This window comes from Athene cunicularia, assembly GCF_003259725.1.
Source record: "Athene cunicularia isolate RWA chromosome 9 unlocalized genomic scaffold, athCun1 chr9_part1, whole genome shotgun sequence".
NCBI classification, from domain to species: Eukaryota; Metazoa; Chordata; class Aves; order Strigiformes; family Strigidae; genus Athene; species Athene cunicularia.
In genome coordinates this window covers 14,559,819-14,579,857 of record NW_020799110.1, presented here as the reverse complement: position 1 = coordinate 14,579,857, position 20,039 = coordinate 14,559,819, and the positions used below count along the sequence as shown (strand labels likewise).

At 52.9% G+C, this 20,039-nt stretch overlaps 2 protein-coding genes across 2 annotated transcripts in view; both read left to right on the top strand.

Annotated features, from left to right (window-relative positions):
- The window catches only part of LOC113483454 (D-beta-hydroxybutyrate dehydrogenase, mitochondrial-like), a 2,176-nt gene extending 1,133 nt beyond the window's left edge, over nt 1-1,043 (top strand). The window contains exon 3 of the mRNA XM_026854993.1: nt 5-1,043. Coding sequence (XP_026710794.1) covers nt 5-412 — 408 coding nt within the window. The 3' untranslated portion in view covers nt 413-1,043. The remainder of the gene's footprint in view (nt 1-4) is intronic.
- A 12,270-nt stretch (nt 1,044-13,313) lies between these two features.
- Nucleotides 13,314-19,277, top strand: APOD (apolipoprotein D). The gene is made up of 5 exons (XM_026854520.1): nt 13,314-13,393; nt 14,298-14,451; nt 14,732-14,853; nt 16,657-16,745; nt 18,120-19,277. Exons 1-5 carry the CDS (start codon nt 13,314-13,316, stop codon nt 18,353-18,355), a joined length of 681 nt encoding a protein of 226 aa, XP_026710321.1. The 3' UTR covers nt 18,356-19,277.
- The last annotated feature ends 762 nt before the right edge of the window (nt 19,278-20,039 follow it).

Sequence of the window (20,039 nt, the reverse complement as noted above, 5' to 3'; positions counted from 1 at the left end):
CAAGTTTGGAGTGGCAGCCTTCTCCGACTGCCTCCGGCAGGAGATGTACCGCTGGGGTGTCAGAGTCATCCTCATTGAGCCCAGCAACTTCGTGGCAGCCACAGGCATCCTGACGGCAGAGGGCATCGACAGGCAGGCTGAGGCGCTGTGGAGCGGGGCCAGTGACACCGTGCGGCAGGACTACGGGAGGGACTATTTCACTGGCCACGTGGCCCGGATGAAGTCCTTCGTTAACAGTGGCCTGAAGGACATGTCTCTGGTCTTGGATGACATCACCGATGCGCTCACCTCCCCATGCCCGAACAACCGTTACAGTCCCATGGAGATCTACTGGTGGGTGAGGCTGCAGGTCATGACTCACCTGCCCACTGCCATTGCCGACTGGCTCTATGTTGCCGGGGCCACCCTGTAGGTGGCCGTCCTTCAGGCATCCTTCCAGTGCTCGTACGTACACACAGTCAGAGCTGACTCAGTCGGGGCTGTTCTGCACCCACTGCTGATGCATCTCCCCTCTAGATGTGTGTGCTTTCACTTCAGGTTATGGCTTCAGGTCTTCTGTTGTGGGATGCTGAGAACAGCATGGCTTTTTTGTTTATTTTTCCTAATTCTTGCTTTTTATATTCCCTGCTGTCCTGATTTAAGTTGAAAGGTGTCGTCTTTTTAACTGTGGAGGAGGCAGAGGAAGGTTAACATAATGGGTCAAATATGTGGCTAGTGTAATTAGGTCAGCAGAGCTCCCCCAGTGATAAATTTGGCTCATTAATGGGCTCTTGCTTTTCCTTAAAAGGACAGGCTGCTAATAGCAGAGCAAAGCTGTTGCTATGAGATGTCTTGAAGGGAGAAACTAAAATGGGAAACAGAAGCAGAGTTTTCCATTGAAAATGGGTCAGTCAGCCTTCCGTTCATGATACTGCTAGGAAGCTCTGCTGTGCTGTGACTGTCTGTTCTTTCCAGGAAGACAGCAACACTGCCTCTAAACAGCCTCATTACCTAGCTCAGGGGGGTCAGATTCCTGCAAAGAAGGGTTCTTCCCTCCCAGCACTGTGGCCTTTGAATCTGAGGTCAGGGTTTAATTGGGCTCAGTAATTAAGGAGATGACTGACTCAACAGGTAGTGGAACCATGGAGGCTCAGCGAGAGCTGCATGGAGCAGAATGGGCAGCATGACCCATTTAATCAGCAGAAGGCAGCTAGAGAGGCCTCTCTGCAAACACACACGCCATCAGTGTTTGTATTTTATGTGGTTTCCCTCAGATGACAGTGTTGAGAGTGGTGCTGCACATTATTCATTGCCTCAGTGCTCTGCATGTAACTAATCCAAGTGCTACAGCTGCCTCGTACAAGGATTAGCTCTTCTCACAGACAGAACAGAGACTTGCAAGCCAAGAAGCATCTGAGGCCACGCAAGGACCTCGTGGCCGAGTCGGGGTTAGGATTTCACAGCATGTGAGCCCCAGCCCCTTCCCCTGCCCTCTGAGCAGTGCTCAGGTGAGCTGTTAGTGCCCAGTCTGGTTTCTGCCTGGGTGGGCAGCTCTGGGTGGTGTCTAGGGGCGAGAGGAGCAGCATGCTGGCATGGGAGAAGCAAGTATCAAGTGTTTTGCTATGGTGCAGATGATCATGTGAATGCTGAGCCAGCAGAGCAAAGCTAAGATGACCAGGCAGGTCGCTTCCCATCTTGAGCTTCCAGCAGCTGTTTAGTGAAAACTTGGTTCTGAAATCTGTTCCCTGAGGCAGCCAGACCCTTGTTTTTCACCGTGGTGTTGCATTAATGCAGGCATTGAGGGCAGATTGTTGTCTTGCTGATGAGTAACAGAGGGAAGAAATCTCAATTCCATTTGACAGTGACCTTCAAAGCCGAAGGACAGAGGAGACAGAAGGTCAGTCCATGCTCACTGCTGCTGTGCTGTCCTACGAGGAGTTAGGCTCTCAGAGGTGCCTGTGGCTTTTTTTTTTAATTCAAGGGCCAGCTGCTGAGGCTGTGGCAGTGACCTACCTGCATGTTTCTCACAATGCTTTGGAAGACAGCGATGGTACAGCTCCTTGGTGCACTGTTCATCAGCCTTTGCAAAGTGTTTGTTTTCCCTTCAGTGTGGTTCCCTACAATGACACTGGGAACGAAGAGGTGATCCTCTGCATGTCATGTTTGCTCTGGTTCAGCTTAACGGAGCAAGGGGCCTCCTGGGGTGTCCCAAGCAAGCACTGGGAGTCCGGATACTCCAGATCACTTCAGGTTCTTTCTGTCTTGACCAAAAAACAAGTCCTAAACCAGTGGCAAGTCCCAGTGTGTGTCCCAGACCTCATGGCACCTGTGGTTCCTGGTTTAGCCCCAACATGAAACTTTTACTAGCAGCAAAGGGAGAGTTTAGAAGACAAAATGTTTACTGTGGGTGAAGTGAATAAAGATCATCTCTAAAAGCCAAGAGAAACCAGAAGTCAGAAGCTGAGGGGCAAGAGCAGCAGAGGATGTGGTTCATTTCAGGCAGAGGCGAGAAGCATCAAGTTGCTATGGAGATCCCTCACTGACAGACCTGTGTGTTTATCTCTGCAAGGAGCTACACCAAGGATGGCAATGTATGCTGCTTCCTCTGGGCTTCAGAAGCCTTTACCATTGTCATGAGTGGCTGGCGTTCTCGGTTTGCTGTTGTGATGTGGCTGAAGATCTCAAACAGTTGCAGAGCTGCCCAGGAGGTGTGCTCTACCAAATGGGAGCTGTGTGGTGTTACTGGGAGTCACACTTGACACTGGTGGGCAAGACCCAGCTTTCGGAGGAATATCTGTAGGCAGTGGGATGTTACTTCTCTTGGATAATGTTGACCATCAGGATACTTCCATATGCTACTTTCCTCCCAAGCAGTGGTCCTGTAGGTGCTATCTGGAAGAAAAAACCCATGCAAGGGATGCCAGAGTGTTAGCAAAGCACCTGCTCTCTGCTTTCTGCTTAGTGGCCCAAGCTAATGGATACTCCTGTTTCTGACCAGATGATTCATATGACTGACTCGGGGCATGTTGGCACTGTCTGCTATGTAACCTGTTTCTTTGACACGTGGGATGTAGTCAATAGGTGTTTGGGGAAAGTTTAAGGATTTGAGAAGCACGTCTTGCATGTCTGTCTGAACCCGCAGCTGAGGAACTGCCCACTGTCAGAAATGTTATTGGGAAAAGGAGGCCAGTGCTGGCAGAGCTTTCACACACAGCAATGGCCCTGGTCTCTGCATGGGGACACGGTGCTTCTCGGGTGGGCTGCTTCTCCCGGGGCTCCTTGTCTTCCTTGAGGGGAAAGAACCCCAAAATCAAAGAAAAACATCAGCACTACCAGGTGGAAAAAGCTAAGTGTTAAACATGCCGAATGAAGATTAGGAAGCTGTGCTCAAGATCTCTACAACAGCCACAACAGGTCAGAAAGGCCACTGAGGTCCTGCCTTGCCCAGAGAGATGCCAGCTCAGCCGCTCTGCCGGCACCCAGGGCAGCGTGTGGGAGCAGGACGCCTTCTTCCGCAGGCTTGCTGCTCCTGCCGGGAGCTCTGCTCGTCGGCACCCAGCTCTGCAACAGTGCCACCCAGCGCACCCTGAAGTAGGAGTCTGTCTTAGCATTTTAGAAACTTTAAAGACCTGGGAAACCCAGGATGGGTTTATCTTTCTAGGGAGGAGACACCCCCAAAGGTGATGGTGCTGCAATAGAAATGGCAACACCTGTCCTTCTGGCTGGGGTTTTGAAACATGAGTTTTCAGCTTCTTGTGCAACAACAATGCTGAGAAATGTCTTAGAAACAAACCAAAACAGATACCACCAGGTTTCTCAGCCAGCAGCCTGAGCCCTGAGGATCAGAGAGATGCTACAAATAGCATAAGAATTTGTAAGGGAGCCAGCTCCACCTCCGGGGCCTGGTTTGGAGCCAGATACAGTTAATTCATTCTCAGCAGTGCTGGAAGGGCCACAGAGATGCTACTGATACAGCCACATCATCCTCTTCCCTGGCACTCTTTGAGGAAGGGAGCAGACCTGTGTCATCACCTCAAAACTGTGATGTGAAATAATACTTTTGCCCCATTGGAAGCTTATCAAGAGACACAAAGCAGCCGTGCGCACAGGTCTCCTGCAGCATGCGGTGCTTTCTCTCCCAGAGTCTCGATAGTGAAGCAGCTCTGCGGAGCACCCGGCAGGATGTAGGGAGAGGTGTGCCCCGACCTGAGGAGCTGTGCTGTGAGCACATCCCCTGCTCTGGGCACACGGGCAGCGGGGCTGGCTGGCCGGTCGCTGGGCTGGCTGGCCGGTCGCCCCGCTGGCGCAGGAGGCAGCTCTGGGCACGGCGCTTGGCTGAGTGAGTGTTCAGGTGCAGTTAGCACACACATGGTTCAGTGAACATGCAGGAATTCACTTCCCTCAGGGCGGTGTAATTTGGTTCCTTGAGGGTTGTTTGCCTTACAGCGCTTTTTGCCAACAGAGCAGTAATGGAGTGGGGCTCTGCCCACTCCCTTGCCTGTGGATGTGCAGTATCGCTTTCCTCTACCCTTAATGAAGAAGCTGTTTGTGTTTTGGTCCCATAGGTATAGTCAGGGAGGCATTTCTGTGGTCTCCTCTGAAGAAGCACATCATTATCAGGTTATGCTTAATGAAGGAACCCCCACCACCAGGCAGCTTCAAGCCCCAAGGAATCAACATGGAGAAGGAGTCTGAAATTTTCTGACTTTTTGGAAAAATACCTGTATTTTTAAGAGTGAGGGTTTCTAAGTCTTGATGGTACTTCTATGCCATTACCAGCTTTGCAGTTTCATAGCCTTTGCATCATGAACTTGGCCCCAATACCATGAGTTTTATGGGTTTGCTTTGAAGAGCACATGGTGACATATGGTCTGCCTACCATATGTGCCTGCCATAAGGCTCTTGCCTTCTCCTGTGCCTGCCAGTTCCTAGCCAGCATGGCACAGGTTGTCCACTCTCCAGGCATGGCCCCTTGTGTGAAAGCTCTTTCTAGTGCAGGACCTGGCAGATGATGTGAAGAGCAGTGAAAATTCCCAGTCTTTGCTAGCTCCAGCACACAGCTCTGGTCACTTGAAACTCTAGCAGATCTTCCTTTATTGTGTTTGCCAAGACATCAATAAAAGTAGAAACAGGTAAAATGAGAGAAAGAATTTCTGCTTTGGTTGTAGAGAGGGCATTCAGCTGGGTAACCAGGTAACAGCCGGTCTGTTTCAACAGTATAAAGGAAAGACTTCTGCCTAGGACTGAGATCCAGCACTTCTGATCCTGGCGTTGCCACTGGCTCGCAAAGTGTCCTGAACAAATCACTCTGCCCGCACCAAACTCCCTTGCCATCCCAGCCATCTTTGCCTGCTCAGGCTGGAAAACAGAAAACCAAAAAGTATACGATGCAATGCAATGCAGTGCTGTTTGACCCATTTTGCGATAACAGATGCCAGAACTGGTGTTATCCCCCTTTCCATAGGCTGAATTATTTCTTGTGGCAAAATAAAAAATGTGGCATCTCCAGTCTTTTGTGTGAAAGCTGCTACAAGCAGCTTATAAATTCCTCTGAGCTTTTATAGCTTCAGGGAGTAAGGTGCAAGGGTTGAGGGCAGACATTAACACTGTCCTGCTGCTTTTAAATGGGCACCAAGGTTAACCATCACCCCACAGGCACCTTGCCCAGGGACCTTGAACTGCAGCTTGGGGGAAAGCTCTGCTTCATCTTTTACTGTGTAACTCCAGGGCCTTCCTGTCAGAGTGATTGTGTGCCCAGGGGTGCTGGTGGTACCCGTCACCTTGTGGGGTCAAGTACGGTTGGATAAGTCATTTTCCTGGTGGGACTTTAACCAGGGTTACTATGACAATCAGTGAGCAGGCTGCCAGAACCTGGTGTCCTTGAGCCTCCTTCCTTGTTTCTGCCTGCTCAGGGGTGTTGAAGCATTCAGAACACAGCAAAGCACCTTCCCTTTCCAGCTCTAATGAGATGCAACCGTTGCTCCGGGAAGCGTGACTAACGAGGGAGCCGGCAGGAGAGGGAATGCACCCGATAAGGCACCACCCTCCCATCACCTCCTGCAGGGAGGGCCAGGGCAGTCCCTGCATCCCACCGGAGACATCCAGTGGGTGTCTGGAGTATGGCTGCGTGGCTCCTCTTCCTATAGAAAGCAGTGCATGAATGCTTGTGCTGGTATTTACCCTGGCAGCCCTCCAGAGAAGATCGGGATCAAGGGCTCCGACACAGCCCAGTTGCACTTTGGTAATGGGAAGGTCCCTGCAGAAAGTCTGCCTGGGGACTCAGGAAAGGCTTTGAGGCAGCAATGGCCACCTCGAAGAGGATGAGCAGTGCGGTGGCTTGGCTGTGTGGCACGAGGTGGCTTAGGGCAGGTGCAGGACAGGGTCATCCCGTGGGTGCAGTGGTCTGACTGTCCCAACAAGGGACTGCAGCACTGAGTTTTCTCCAGGCCAGCACTGGTGTGGGGATGGTGCTGGTGCCTTTATTGGGAGCTGCTGCCACACCCTGTGCACAAGCTGGAAGCACCTCTCTGTCCCATCTTTCTCGGGTGCTCTCAGTCCCCACACTAAGTCCCAACCTCATCCCCTCCCTGCATATATTTTGCTGCACACATTTATTGACAAGCAAGTCCCTAGGGCTCTGTATCCCCAAGACCACATCTGGACCTTCTTTTTGCACCACTGGCACTTTTCCACCACTGAGCCATGCAAGAGTTGCCTGGTTCCCTCAGGCCTTGGGGACACCCGCACCAGATGTCCCCTGTCCCCCTGCAGCACTAACAGGAGCGGGAAGCCCCTGGCTTGCTGGGGACAGGCATGGCACTGGGCACAGCTGGGTCCAGCTCCTGGTGCAGGCAGCTCTCCCTGCCCGCAGTCACAGGTCAGGAGCTGGCTTCCAGCTCTGTCTGTGCACAGGCACTTACAGACTCAAAATCAGTCCCAAGCTGATCCATTGCATCCCAAGGAAGTTCCTACGCTCCCATACATCTGTCCTGGTGTGAGAAACTTTTGCTCTATTCCATGGGTAACAAATATTCTGCAAGAATAAATATGTCTGGGAATGCAAGGAATGACAGCTCTTGTCACAAAAATTCAAGATAATTGAACAATGCATATGTTGTCTCACCCCAGGACTCTTTACACCAAAATACATGCCTGGCTAGTACCCCTGGGGTGCAGCACAGATAAAAGCATTTTTAACACTGTCTAAACTAATCATTCCTAAAATCTCCCAACTTGTTTAAATGAAAGTCAACATGAATGGTATCTCTGTGCCATTTTGGACTGTAACTATGTATTGAATCAAAGTCAGAGCATTGACCACTGAATTTGTGTTATTTATTTTCTGTATAACATAAACTCCAGTCTAGCAAACACTTAGGCCTGTGTTTCAATGCAAAGCATGTGTGCTCGGGCTCAGTGGCCTCAGTGCAGCTATTCATGGGCAAAGCCAAACACATATGCCAGTGTCTTTACACTCTGCAGCCTGTGCGGAAGGATGTGACTTGCTCTTTCAGAAATGGGATTCTTAAAATTATCCTCTGACCTGTGGTGTGAGATTGTGGGCTCAGAGATGGGGGTTGGAAATGCTGTGCTGGCCGGTGGAGAAGTCCATCAGGGCCAAAGTGCCACCCTTGGATCTTCCTGGTACATGTACAAAACATGTACAAACCAGCCTTGCAGTATAGGAACGGGGGATATCTGATGGCCTGAGGCCACCCCCAAACTCCGTGCGTGATTCCTGTGCTCCTGGTAGCTGATGCAGGTTGCTGACTTGAAGGCAGCTCCAAAGTGCTCCCACAGCAGGAGAGCCTGTGTCCCTGCTAAAGGGCTCCCTGTTCGGCTGGCAGGATGGCATAATCCTCAGGAGATTTCTTAACTGCATTTCTTAATGCAGTAGAGTCTGTTGTCTCTTTCCGTGAGCAGAGCTGTGGTTACCCACACATTATAAATCTATGTCACGAGGAAGATATAGGTCGTATATAGGTCATAGAAAACGTAGTTGTGTAACTGCATTAACGTATTCCTGAAAAAAGGTTCTGAAATATGGTTTAGCTGCAGAAAATAGGGCTGTGAGCTTTATATAGTCTTACTTGAGTATCTCTTGGACTGAGCTGGTGATTCTGTGAACAGATAGATCATTGTGCCTCCTTTGGGAGAACAGAAAGTCCCTTTGAACAATGACCTCTCTAGGTATGTTTAATGACATTTCTTAAGGTGTTTAAAATATGTTTCAGTATTCTGGGGGCTGCTTAATGAGTCCAGAAGAAAGCATCATGATCCATGGGGGGATGTGGGAGCTATCCTCCGAGAAGCGGGATGCAGAGCACGGCAGCAAGCCCTGGGGTGCCTGTTTGGGCTCAGCTCGGCGGGGTGCAGATGCACCCGTGCGAAGGAGAGCAGCACCCTGAGCCGAGCCAGGGCAGTCAGGGCCCCACGGCGCTTGTGGCACTTAACTCTGAGCAGGCATTCACAGGCAGGGGCCCACGGGAGTCCGCTATCAGACGGAGAGATCTGCTCCTGCATCCGCTGGAGAAATCCTGCTCTGACCCCGTCCACTGTGCGCTTCCTTTCGCTGAGAACGGCATCTGGCTGAAGGCCTGCCCTGCCCAGTGCCAAGCAGATGCTCTGATAACTCGGCAGCAAAATGCAACAACAACAAATTTTTAATCTTATTTAGCAGCATAAGGCAGACCCTGGTGCAGGGCATTCCTGAACATACTGAAAAGCCAGGATTAACTGTGCTGCTTGAACTCTGGCTTTTATCGACATGGGTGAGATGCCGCCAAAGCTTTATCCCTGGTTCAGCTCTGCAGTGTAGTTCTGTCTGCAGAGACTTGACTGCAGTCTCTTTTGTACCTCTTTGTCCTCGTTTTTCTTTGCTCTGTTTTTTTTTTTCTTTCAGGAAAGTAGGGATCCCTCTGGTTCCTCTCTCCAGGGACTTGGACCTTGGCAGCAGCGCCAAGGGGGTTGGGGAGCCTTCCTCAGCGCCCAGCCAGAACTGCTGCTGGTCCTGCTCAACACGGTTTGTCCCTTAAATAATAATAATGTCTTTTTTTTCATTTTCCAACTTCTTAAATCTCTCTCTTTGGTTTCTTGTGTTTTGAATACATAATTGGATAATTTCCAGGGTGGAGAGCTATTCACTAATTGTATATACATGAATCACAACATCTTTCGTGCACTTGCCTTAGACCAAGTTCCCATGTTCCAGAGGCCAGTTCATGCTTCTGGAGTCTGTTTACTTCCTTTGGTGTCATAACTGTAATTTGAAATTGTACACCATTTTGCATGAACATATTTCAAAGCACTTTCTTGCCACTCCTAGAAACAGAGGAAAATTCCCACCTGCCTTCCCTTTCTCTGTCTTGTCTCCTGCAAGTTAATTTTTCATTCTATATACATGTGGCAACTTGTCTGGCAGGCCAAAGCCCCATTTCCCTTAGAGGAGAGAGAAAAACAACAAAAATGAACTTGCAGGAGAAAAGAAAACAACAAAAATGAACTTGCAGGAGAAAAGACAGGAAAAAGGGAAGGCACCTCCTGAAGCGGGAAGAGCTGTCCATGCAAACAATGGCGTCTCTGTGGTGAGAGTCTCAGGACTCCCAGGATTTCCTAGGTCCCAGGATATGGTGCTCCAACACCACAGGTCCTGCAGAAAGGCTCCAGCACTGGGGCTTCAAAGGCAGCAGGCCTTAAAACAAGTTCTGTCCATGAAAAAAGCTGCAAAATAGCCATGGCCATGGAAGCTCTCCAGCCCCTGTGTGTTTGGCTTGCTCAGACACCATCCAGCGATGAAAGCTTCCTCACCGGCACAGGCACAGAGCCCTGGGCTACTGACTCCCAGGGCTGGAGCTGGCCGTGTCCCATACACAAAGAGTATGCCCAGAACTTCTGGTCCCTCCAGTGCCTCCACTGGAGGCTTTTCCTGCTGGTGAGAGCTTGGGCAGCTTCTTGGCTGTATGAAGTAATGTCAAGGGTCTTATCACAGGGTTGAGAGATAATGTCACTCTGGTTGTTCTCCCATCTCATGGCAGATGGAAAGCCACTGGTGGCTTCTCTGCCACTGCTGAAATCCCAGCTGGGGACACAGCATGGTAAGACAGCCTTTCCCTGGGAGCCAGGTCTGCACCAGGCCTGGCTGGCTAAAGCTTCTCTGTTACGTAGGTGCCAGGAGCTGATTTCAGAGTGGCCTGGGGTGTGCAATGGAACAATCTCACTTCTGCAAGTAGAACCTCATGGCTGTGTGGCACTGCCCTGTCCCAGCCCTCAGCTGTCTGGATTTTATCTGCAGCTCCATCTTATTCTAATAAGGGGGTTTTCTTTGCTGGCAGCATCCAGTGCTGTTGCCTCCTCTCCCTAGGGCCAGCCAAGCCTTGTCTCTGAAATGGACAACTGAGTAATACAAGAAAATCCTGGCCAATGTAGCCCATTCATATGTGCCCTGCACGCAGGGCTCCTCACCAGCCCGCCCCTGGGCATCCTGCACAGCTCGTGCCACCGCACCCCGCGTCTCCTGCCTCCCCGTGTGTGCACGCTGCCCATCCGCCCCATCCGCACGTGCCTTGCAGGCAGTGCTGACTTGTCCTCCAGCCCCTGCAGCACTTCACCCTCCATGTGCTGTGCACACATCCCGTACGCCTGTCTTGCAGCTGCCTCATCACCCAGAAATGTGGGGGAGGCTCCATTCTTGCATGAAGCATTCAGAGCCAGATCGTGTCTGGTGCCCCCCGCCCCCCGCCTTTGCCCTGGTTTCCCTCCAGCTCTTCTCCTTCCTGTCCTCCCACCCCTGCCCCAGCTTCCTGCCCTTTGAAGTGCCTCCCCTCCTCTGCTCCAGGGTACAAACTGCTTACCAGGTGGAGATGACTTCTCCCCACCCCACAATTAGGTGCAATTATAAGGTAATGCTTTTCCCCAAACCCTTGCTCTGGTGTGCATTGAAGGTGGACGGGCTCACAGGGGACTCCTGCTCCGGGCTAAGGACAGGCGGGATGTGGCGCAGGGCCCTGGTCTGTGCAGGCGAGCGGTGCTGGTGGGCGCTGGAGGTGGGGTGACTGGAGGGTCCTGGCAGTGCTGGAGATGGGGTGGCCCCTGAACACGTCCTGGCCTGGTGGCACCAAGCAGGGGCTCAGCTGCAGAAGCCTGAGCCTGCTCCATTCCAGCACAGGAGCAGCAGATACCTGGGTGCTTCCCGCTGTGGTCAGGCAGAGCCCAGAAATGTGCCCCTGGGGAAGGCGCAGCCAGAGCTTGTGTGGAGACAGGTCCCGGCAGCCGGCAGCGAGCCCGGCTGTCAGCTCTCGTGATCTGTGCTTCAAGGAGTGCAGTGCCTCGGCACCGTGGGATGCCCCTTGGCTGGCAGCAGCCAGTGGAGGAGCGGGGCTCCACGCGCGGCAGCCCTGGGCTTCTGAAGGAGCTGCCTTTGGCTGGAGGTGGGACCCCTGTGTCTCCTACCAAGACATAGGTTTGCTTCCACTGCTGGTGGTGCTGCTGTGAGGGAGCTGATGGCTACAGCAAAGCCCATCCCATGTCATCCCCACTCTTGCTGGGGCTCAAGGAGTGTCAGCTCTTGGTGGCTGCTGGCTCCTCATGTGAACGCACGCTCCTGCAGCAGGTTTCATGGAGCGTGGCTGGGTGAACGGCTCGCTGCTCCGGTGTGACTTTGGTCACAGGGTGCCGGGAGCCACCAGCCACCTGGGCACATCTGTGGCAGGGCCAGTGCCCTGTGGGTGCTGGGCAGTGCCTGGAGGCCAGAGCGAGCAGAAGCCTCTCCTGCTGCAGCAAGGTGAAAGGCTTCATCAGAACCGCTCTGTCCGAGGGCAAAACTCTGCCACCACAGGCAGGGAGTCCTCGCTCCATCCTGTAGGAGAGTGCTGCACGTGCAATGCAGATACACACAGACACACCTCCACATGCTTGTCCTCGCACACAGGGCAAATGCTCTGTAGTGGCCAAGGATGGCTGTTCTGCAGCGCGTTCTCCTCTGATTTCTCTGCAGGATTCAAGAAGCCAAGCTCAGGAGAAAAACTGAACTTGCTGGTCTGCTGGGGGGGTTGGATCTCACCTCCACAGTGCGCTACGGCATGGCAGCGCTCACATTGGCCGGGTCAGGGTGTCTGCCCAGGGTTTTTCCAACTGCGATACCTGTTTGTATCACAAGAGATGCAGATGAATGTGGGGCTTGCAGGGCACCTCTGACTTTGACAAGGACAGTCAGAGCAACCCCATCAGGGGCATGCACATGGTGGCTGCCAAACCGCTGCGGGAGCTATGTGCAGGCAGGGAGAGCCTCTGCCTGCTCCCTTGCCCCATGCCAAGTGCTGCTGGCAGGGCCATGGTGCAGCTGCTCCCCCTGAGCCCTTCACCCCTGGCCAGCACAGCTGGGTCTGCACTGGGTGAGCCATGCTCAGCTGCCATGGCCACTGAGGACCTGGGAGCACCTCGGCTGTGGCTGTATTTGAGGGCACACCTCGGCAGCATGGCCCCAGTAAGGGACAGGACTGAGTTATTAGTGGCTCTTGGGGTGGCATTTGGGCAGCCAGGGTCTCAAAAGTGTGTATGTGCATGTGCAAGTAAGGCACGCAGCCCAGCATGTGAAAACACACCTAGAGAGAAAGTCTCAACAGAGATTAGATTAAAAGAAAATTTAATTAAACACAGATAGCATCCTGTCTGTTATTCAACTCTCCTTGCATAACTCTCGGGACCGGCTGCTTTCACAGATGGCTGCTCTGCTGTCAAAGTCATTTGCTGGGCACCTGTTGGAAAAACTGCCAGGTCAGCACAGAACTAATTGCACCAGCATCTTTCCTTGTGAGATTTGAAAGTTTAGAGGAAAAATTGCTGAGAGATCTTGCAGCTCCCCAGATGAGCCTGTGATGCCTCCTGCTACTTAATCCTCCCCATGTACTCCTGCCAGTGACTGTGATGGGGACAAGGACACTGCAGTGGTCTGGAGGGTCTCAGGGCTCAAGTGGCCCCTGGCAGAGGAGGCTGCATATCCCCCCTGGTTGCATGGCAATGGCTGCTGCTGGGCCAGAGGGAGCAGCCCCTCTCAACGGCTGCAGCACTTCTCCCCTTCCCCTGCTCTTTGCACCCAGGTCTGCGGCTCTCATGAGCAGCCAAAGGCAGAGAGCTCCGCAGCTGTGGGGCGATGCCCAGACACGTGGGGTGCTTTGTTTGCCTGGGTGAGCAGCCAAGTTGCAGCCCATCTCCAGCTTCGTACCAGCTGCAGATCCAAGGCAGCTGACTGGCCTGCCAAAAAAACAAAACATGTCAAGGACCAGGGCGTGGCTTGTGCTAGTGCTGAATAATGATGATCCCAGCATGCTTATAAAGAGATGAGGCGGAGAGCTCATCACAGAGCTGTTCCTTGCAGCCCTGGTCCTCCGCAGAGCATCACTCCGCCTCATCAGCCAAGGTACGTTTCTGAATTGAGATTCAAAATGGGAACTGTGTTTGTGTCCACAGTGGGGCCCATGCCCTGTGGCTGGACACAGACTGGGCTTTTCTTCTAAACTTTGTGAAAATTATGCCGTTGCTCCTGTGGAGGAGTTTCTGGCCAGGGAAGCAGAGCAGCCCCGTGGTGCAGGGTCTGCCTACCCCAAGCAGAGCCTAAAGCACATGGGCAGCATCCTGGTTCCAGGGGCTGCTTGGGGTGAGCAGCACATCTCCCACCTCTGCTCTGCAGGAAAACATGTCCCTTCTCTCCTTGCAGCATGCTTTTGGGGGTCAGTTCATGTCTTATTTGTTGCTGATTTGAGTCTCGACCAACCTCTCCGGCCTGCAGTGCTGTGTATATCCTGGCACACAAAGACCCCCTGGGGGCAGCTGCAGTGTCCCTCCCACCACCTTGCAGGGCCAGGCAGCCCTGGCACCCACTGCGAGACCCCTCTCTCCATGCAGGCTCCGGCATTTGTGCACTGATCACCTCCATGTCCCAGGGCACCAGCTCTGCCCTGGCTCTGGAGCACGTTCCTTGTGCTCCAGCATTTTATATCAAACATCTCTGCATTTCAGCTTGCCTCAGCTTTGGACAAATGATGATGCTCCTGAGTTCCTGCAGTGTCTATCACCCCTGCAGCTTGCTAGGTGTCAGGCGTGGGTGATGGTTACAAGTGCTCTCACCAGAGCTGCTGGGCACAGCCCAGTGCAGGAAGGGCTTGAGGCCATTTTGGCACAGTGCCTTTGTGCTCTTCTCATGATACTTTTCTCCTTGCTTGTCCCCGAGGTGTCCTGCTGCTGACATCTTGTCCTTCTTGCTGTATTTCATGAGGAGTTCTGCTCTAGGGAGGCCACGGCTTAGCTATTTCCCTCCTTCCCAGGTCCATTTCCCACCTTCATACCAGCACAGCCATGCTGGGCACAGCAGTGCGGCTCTCGGTCCTGCTCGGCCTCCTTGGCGTTGGGAAAAGCCAGATGTTTCACATGGGACCATGTCCAGATCCACCAGTCCAAGAAAACTTCGATATCAACAAGGTGCAAAAAGCTTTCTAAAAATCTCACAGAGGGTAGTGAGTTAGGCTAAGGAGTCATGGGACCGATGGCAATCTGTCTGGGTGCACGGGGGGTTGGCAGGTCTGGCCTTGACGCCTTGTGCCGCAGCTGCAGCACAGTCTGCAGCCCCACTAGCTCCCTGCGTCATGGGGGTGGATGCGCGAATGAACCAAGAAGGCAAAACCATGCCAGCAAACAAACCAGGCTGCTCTGCCACAGCCCTCTTGTACTAAAAGCATCTCTCTGGACTTTCTTCTATCAGTATTTGGGGAAATGGTATGAGATAGAGAAGCTGCCGTCAAGTTTCGAGAAAGGAAGTTGCATCCAGGCAAACTACTCGTTGAAGGAGAATGGGAAGTTCAAGGTGATCAACAAGGAGCTGCAGTAAGTGTGTTCAGGCCATGTCCTTGCTGTAGCGGTGGCACTCCTGTCACCTCTCTTGCCATTCTGGGTGGTCATTTTTCTCCAAATTGCCTGTTTCTGGGTCTGGGGGTGCTGGGGGAGGCTCCCTGTGGTTGCAGCAGCCCTGCTGGGATAACAGGCTTTGCTGCAGTTAGGGCAGAGGGGGGCGTCTGGTTTCTGCCAGAGCTTTCCTGGGGCTCACCAGGTCTCTGTCTTGTTGTCCAAGGTGCATAGTGAGAAAATAGAGCAAACACATGGTGACTTGAGTGTGAGATAGGCTGGGTTCCTCCCCTGACTGGTTTGTGGTCCCCAGTGATGGCTGAGAAGCTGGATGCCACAGGTCCTCTCCCAGGGGGGTGTCAGGTCTGGTTATGGGATGGCAGCCACCACATTGTGCCCCTGCATGAGAGGTGGCTGTGCCCTGTGCTCCTCTCTGCTCTGGAGTAAAGGGACCTGATGAAAATGGGCAGGGAAGGTGAAGCACATGGGTCATTTTTACCTAAGCAAATATTTGTCAGCCTTTTTCTGGAGTATTTACCTTGCATTAGTAGTAACTGCTGTGTAAGGGGCTCAGCAATCATTGCCAGTTTAAATCAGTGAACAAAGTGAATGCACTGATTGTTCCCTTTATTATACTTGATAGTCTGCAATTACCCCGAGCCCTCCTGGCTTTTGGCATGGGCAGATACAGACATTAATTAATCTGTTTCCATCGCCAGCCCTGGCTGGTGGGGTGCTGCTGTGAGTGGCTGAATGAATGAGAGGGAGCGAGTGGCGAACGTAGCGCTGTCCCCTGCGCTCCCTGGCATGCCATGGGGACTTTGTTCTGGCTCACAACAACAACAACGTAGCAACACATCCCTTGTGCCTGGCTGAGAGCAGCGTCCACACTGCTCGCTGACTGCACAGTGCTGTCTCTGCTGCTCCACTGCAAGGGCAGCGGCTGGCAAACAGCTGGCTATTTATTTGAGCCCACATTAATCTGTAGGAGATTAATCTGACCGTTGGTGTCACCACTTCAGCAGCTCAGGACCCTGACATGTCAGGAATATTTGTGGTCAAATGTGCACTGTGCATGGCTCCAGCATCAGCCCCTCAACCTCTGCTGTTGGCAGCATTAGCTTCTGCCTCCTTGGGTGTTCCTGTTTGACAGGGAAGCATGAAACTTTCCTGCCCTATAGGCAGAGTCCAGGTCTTGAGGCATCCGGGGAAAAATGCAATTATAAGACAGGCAGCCTGAGTCTTAAGGCTTGCTGCCAGCAGGACAGTGCTCTGAACCAGCAGCAAAACAAACCCTGGCTCACCAGGCAGGGACAGGTAATTTGTGAGCGGAGGAATGTTCTGTAACCTGGAAAAAACACAGGTGATTAAACGGACATGAACTCATGCCTTCCACAACTAGCAGGAGTTGAGCTGCTGCGTAGCACATCTGAGACCAGTGCTGGGATCCTCCCATCCTGTGCAGAGAGGTCTTGCTCTCCCTCTCTGTCTCCCTGGCACCGAAGAACACCCCGCTGGCAGGGGCACTTGGTCATAGGCACCCTGGGGCACTGGGGTTTAACCTGGGAGGGCATTTGCCCCGCTGCACCTTGCCTGGGACCTGGTGTGCTCTGGGTACTGCTGAAACCATCCCCAGGGGTGAGCCGTTCCTCGGGCATGCTGTGGTTAGCTGGTAAGCGGATGGCAGGTGGATGCATCAGGAGGGATGATTTAGTGGAAGCAATAAAAAAAGTGATTTTCAAACTCACCTTGATTTTATGTCTCTCCTTGTTGTTCTCCCCTTAGTTCCAATGGCAAGGTCAATGAAATTGAAGGAGAAATCATGCACATGGATGTAAAGGAGCCGGCCAAGCTGGGCGTCCGCTTTAACTGGTGTAAGTGTGTGGCTGGGAGGCTCGCAGGCTCACCGGCTCCCTGGGGCCTGTGGCCTCAGCGGCGCAGGAGGGCAGTGCCTGCACACAGCCGTGCCATCTGGGGTGCCAAACTAGCAAAGCAAGAGGCAAAGCTGCCCCGGTGACTTCAGCACAGCATCACGGGGCAATAGCAACAGGCCCCCACAGTGGTGGAGCACTGTTCACCAGCTGATCTCAAAACAAGAAATATCTGCAGCGTTACCGTCCTTCCAGGTCATTTCACAGATGGAGACGAGGACGGGGGGAGGCGGGGAGGCAGCCCCAGAGCTGCTGCAAGAGCCAGGAGTAGGCTTGTTTTTCTGAACACAGTGGTATAGCTACTAGCCCACCTTGCCTTTGCTTACGAGCACCTTTTAATAACTGTTTTTGTTTGCTTTTTCTTCCCTTCTCAATCTAACACAGGACAGGGGCCTGCTGAGGTGCAGTACATTTTATTCATGTTGCAGAGCACTTTCCTCTGTCCTCAGCAACACTTGGAAAATGAGCAGAAGTCTCCTCTTGGCTCCCTTTTTATTCTGCTCCCTTACACCTTTTCTCTGGCTGTTTCATAGCACTCACACAGATGAGTTATTTGGAGAAATGGGTGGGGCAGACATACTTGTAAAGGAAAATTATTGTTCATGAGCACAGCCAGACTTAACTATGCGCTGCAAAGGCATCACCTCCAGCCACTTTGCCCGCAGAGTGTGCAACCCCCCAATCATCCTCACTGGACACGAGCCCCAGAGAGCAGTGCCAGCGTTCCTGAGTGCATCAGACATAAATCCCAGGGCACTTAACGCCTTCCTGCTGGACCCAGATCTGCTTTCTGCCTGACAGTTTGAAGCTGGAGTAGCTGTCCCTCCACATAGCAGATGCTTTGGTTGTAGCAGCCTGATGCAGAACAGAATTTGGCCCACGTGGCTGGTGCTGGTGGGATGGCAGAGCCATACTTGTTCCCACTGCCCAGGCTCCAGCTGGCTGCGTGGGGCAGCAGGTTGTGGGGAGGGAGGTGGTGGTTTGTGCTCCTCAGATCACTCGTGTCAGCTCCCAGCCTTAGGGCTCCTTCCTGCCAGCCAGCACCCTCACACAGATATGAGCTGGGCTGGTTGTTGGTCATAGGGTTAACTTTCTGGCAAGACCTTCCAGTCAGGGCTTTGTGATTTTCTCGAGTCCCTCTGGGCAGCACAAGGAGTCCTGATAGGCTTTTATAAATTATAGCTCCCTGCACTGACCACAGGTATGTGGCTCAGGAGCAGCAAATGTCGGAACAACACCAGGAGCTGTGGCTCTAGCGCTGCAGAGCAGTCCAGAGTCAGTTACCCATGGTGTTCATGGTGCCCTTCTTTCTCCTAGTCATGCCTTCTGCCCCTTACTGGGTCATCTCCACCGACTATGAAAACTACTCACTGGTTTACTCCTGTACCAACATCCTCTGGCTCTTCCACATTGACTATGCCTGGATTATGTCAAGAACCCCCGAGATGCACCCAGAAACCGTGGAGCATCTGAAGAGCGTTCTCCAGTCCTACAAGATTGACACCGAGAAAATGATTCCCACGGATCAACTTAACTGTCCTCCAGAGATGTAACTCCTGGCACACAGTGACACAGTGCTAGACCAGCGATGAACTTTGTTGCTTTCTTTATTATCCACTAGAATTTCTCTGTATAACAGAGAAATGTAATAATCCTTTTGCTAATGGTAGTTTGCCAGCCCTGAGTTGCTCCTTGTAGTCATTCTCTCTGTTGCTCTCCCCTGCTTTTTCATTTTGCTCTGACTTTTGCAGAGTAACTGACTGATCCAAAGCTAATGAGTGAAGAAGAGAAACCCTGAAGTGCAGATGTGAAGCTCTGCTTGTCACTGTGAGTCCTCCATTACGTGGATGGGAAAGGGTATGAGATGTGATGAGCAAGTGTTAGTCCCTGTGGAAAACCTTTTGTCATGTACCCCCAGGTTTGTTTCTCTTGATGCTTCTGGGCCTTCTAGGACTCTATGGTGTCTGAGCTACATCACAGGTGCTGCCTTCCCAGCGGCAATCTCCAGACACGGTGGCTGGGCCCTGCAGCCTGGGAACTGAGGTTGGGGATCTTGAATGTTTTCTGGTGCAGGCCTGTAGGCATATGTTATTGCCAAGTCAGCAGAGCTCCTTGCTAGAAATCAGATCTGGCCCTTTGTATTTAAAGTCTTAGAAGTCTGAAAATGTCCGGAAGTTCAGCATTGCTCCATCCCCTGTGTCTGTATGTGACTTGCCTCAAGTGAGGCTGGTCCTGCATCTGAAGGGGTCAGCTCTGAGAATACCCGCAGGCAGACAGAGATGGGTCTGCTCCCTTGTCCTCTCCTCCCAAGGCCTCTCCCTACCGCCGAGAGATGGCAGGCGCTGCCCGACATCCTGCTCACTGCTCTGTACGCGCCGAGTGCCTGCTGGCACTGCATCTGCCCTGGCAGGTGTTCACCAGGCACCGCCACAACTCTGCTTGAATAGCACTGATGCAACTCATTAAAAATGAAATAAAAATATCTGCTTCGGGGCTTTTGTACATTCCCTTTGCAAGCAGGCTGGGGGGGGTGGCTCGGCGAGCAGGGTCTGCCCCTCCTCTGAGGCCAAGGCACTGCAGGAGCAAGAAGGCAACGCAAGATGAGCAACCACACCTGAAGTTAAACGGCTTGCTCCAGGAGCCTGGAGGTTGCTCAGCTCTCTAGGATCAGATGTGTGAGCTTCCCCCGTCGCCTGGGCCATGCCAGCGAACCCGTGTCATGGCTTTGGCTGGCAGTGCCCCCCATCTCCTGCTGCTTTTATTGACATGAAGACATAACAATGTGGACGTAATGTGAACGTGCAGGAAGCGTCCTACACTTCCCGCCTGGGCCCGGGTCAGTGAGGGTGTGCAGCACGGCGCTTTCTTGCCCTGGGAGCGCTACAGGAGCCGAGCAGGGAGCCTGCGCTTCACCGGCCTTTACCAGCCGGAGGAGGCCGAGGTGGGGGGAGGCCTTGCAGGGAGCAGTTTAAGCCACGATATGATGATACCTTTAAACTTTTAAATCCTCGTGCCGCAGCTCGTGTGACACAAAATCAAGCCCTCCGCCCGCACCCCCGGGCGGTAAAGGTGAAAACGCACACACCGGGACGCTGACAGCTGCGCGGCGCCTCCCGGGTGCGTTAGGTGTTTGGGGCAGGTCGTTTCACCGCTGCTTCACCAGATTCCCGATTCCCGCCTCATGCGGGGCGGCGCCGTGACCCCCATCCCCGGGGCGGGAGCGCCACCGCAGGGCGG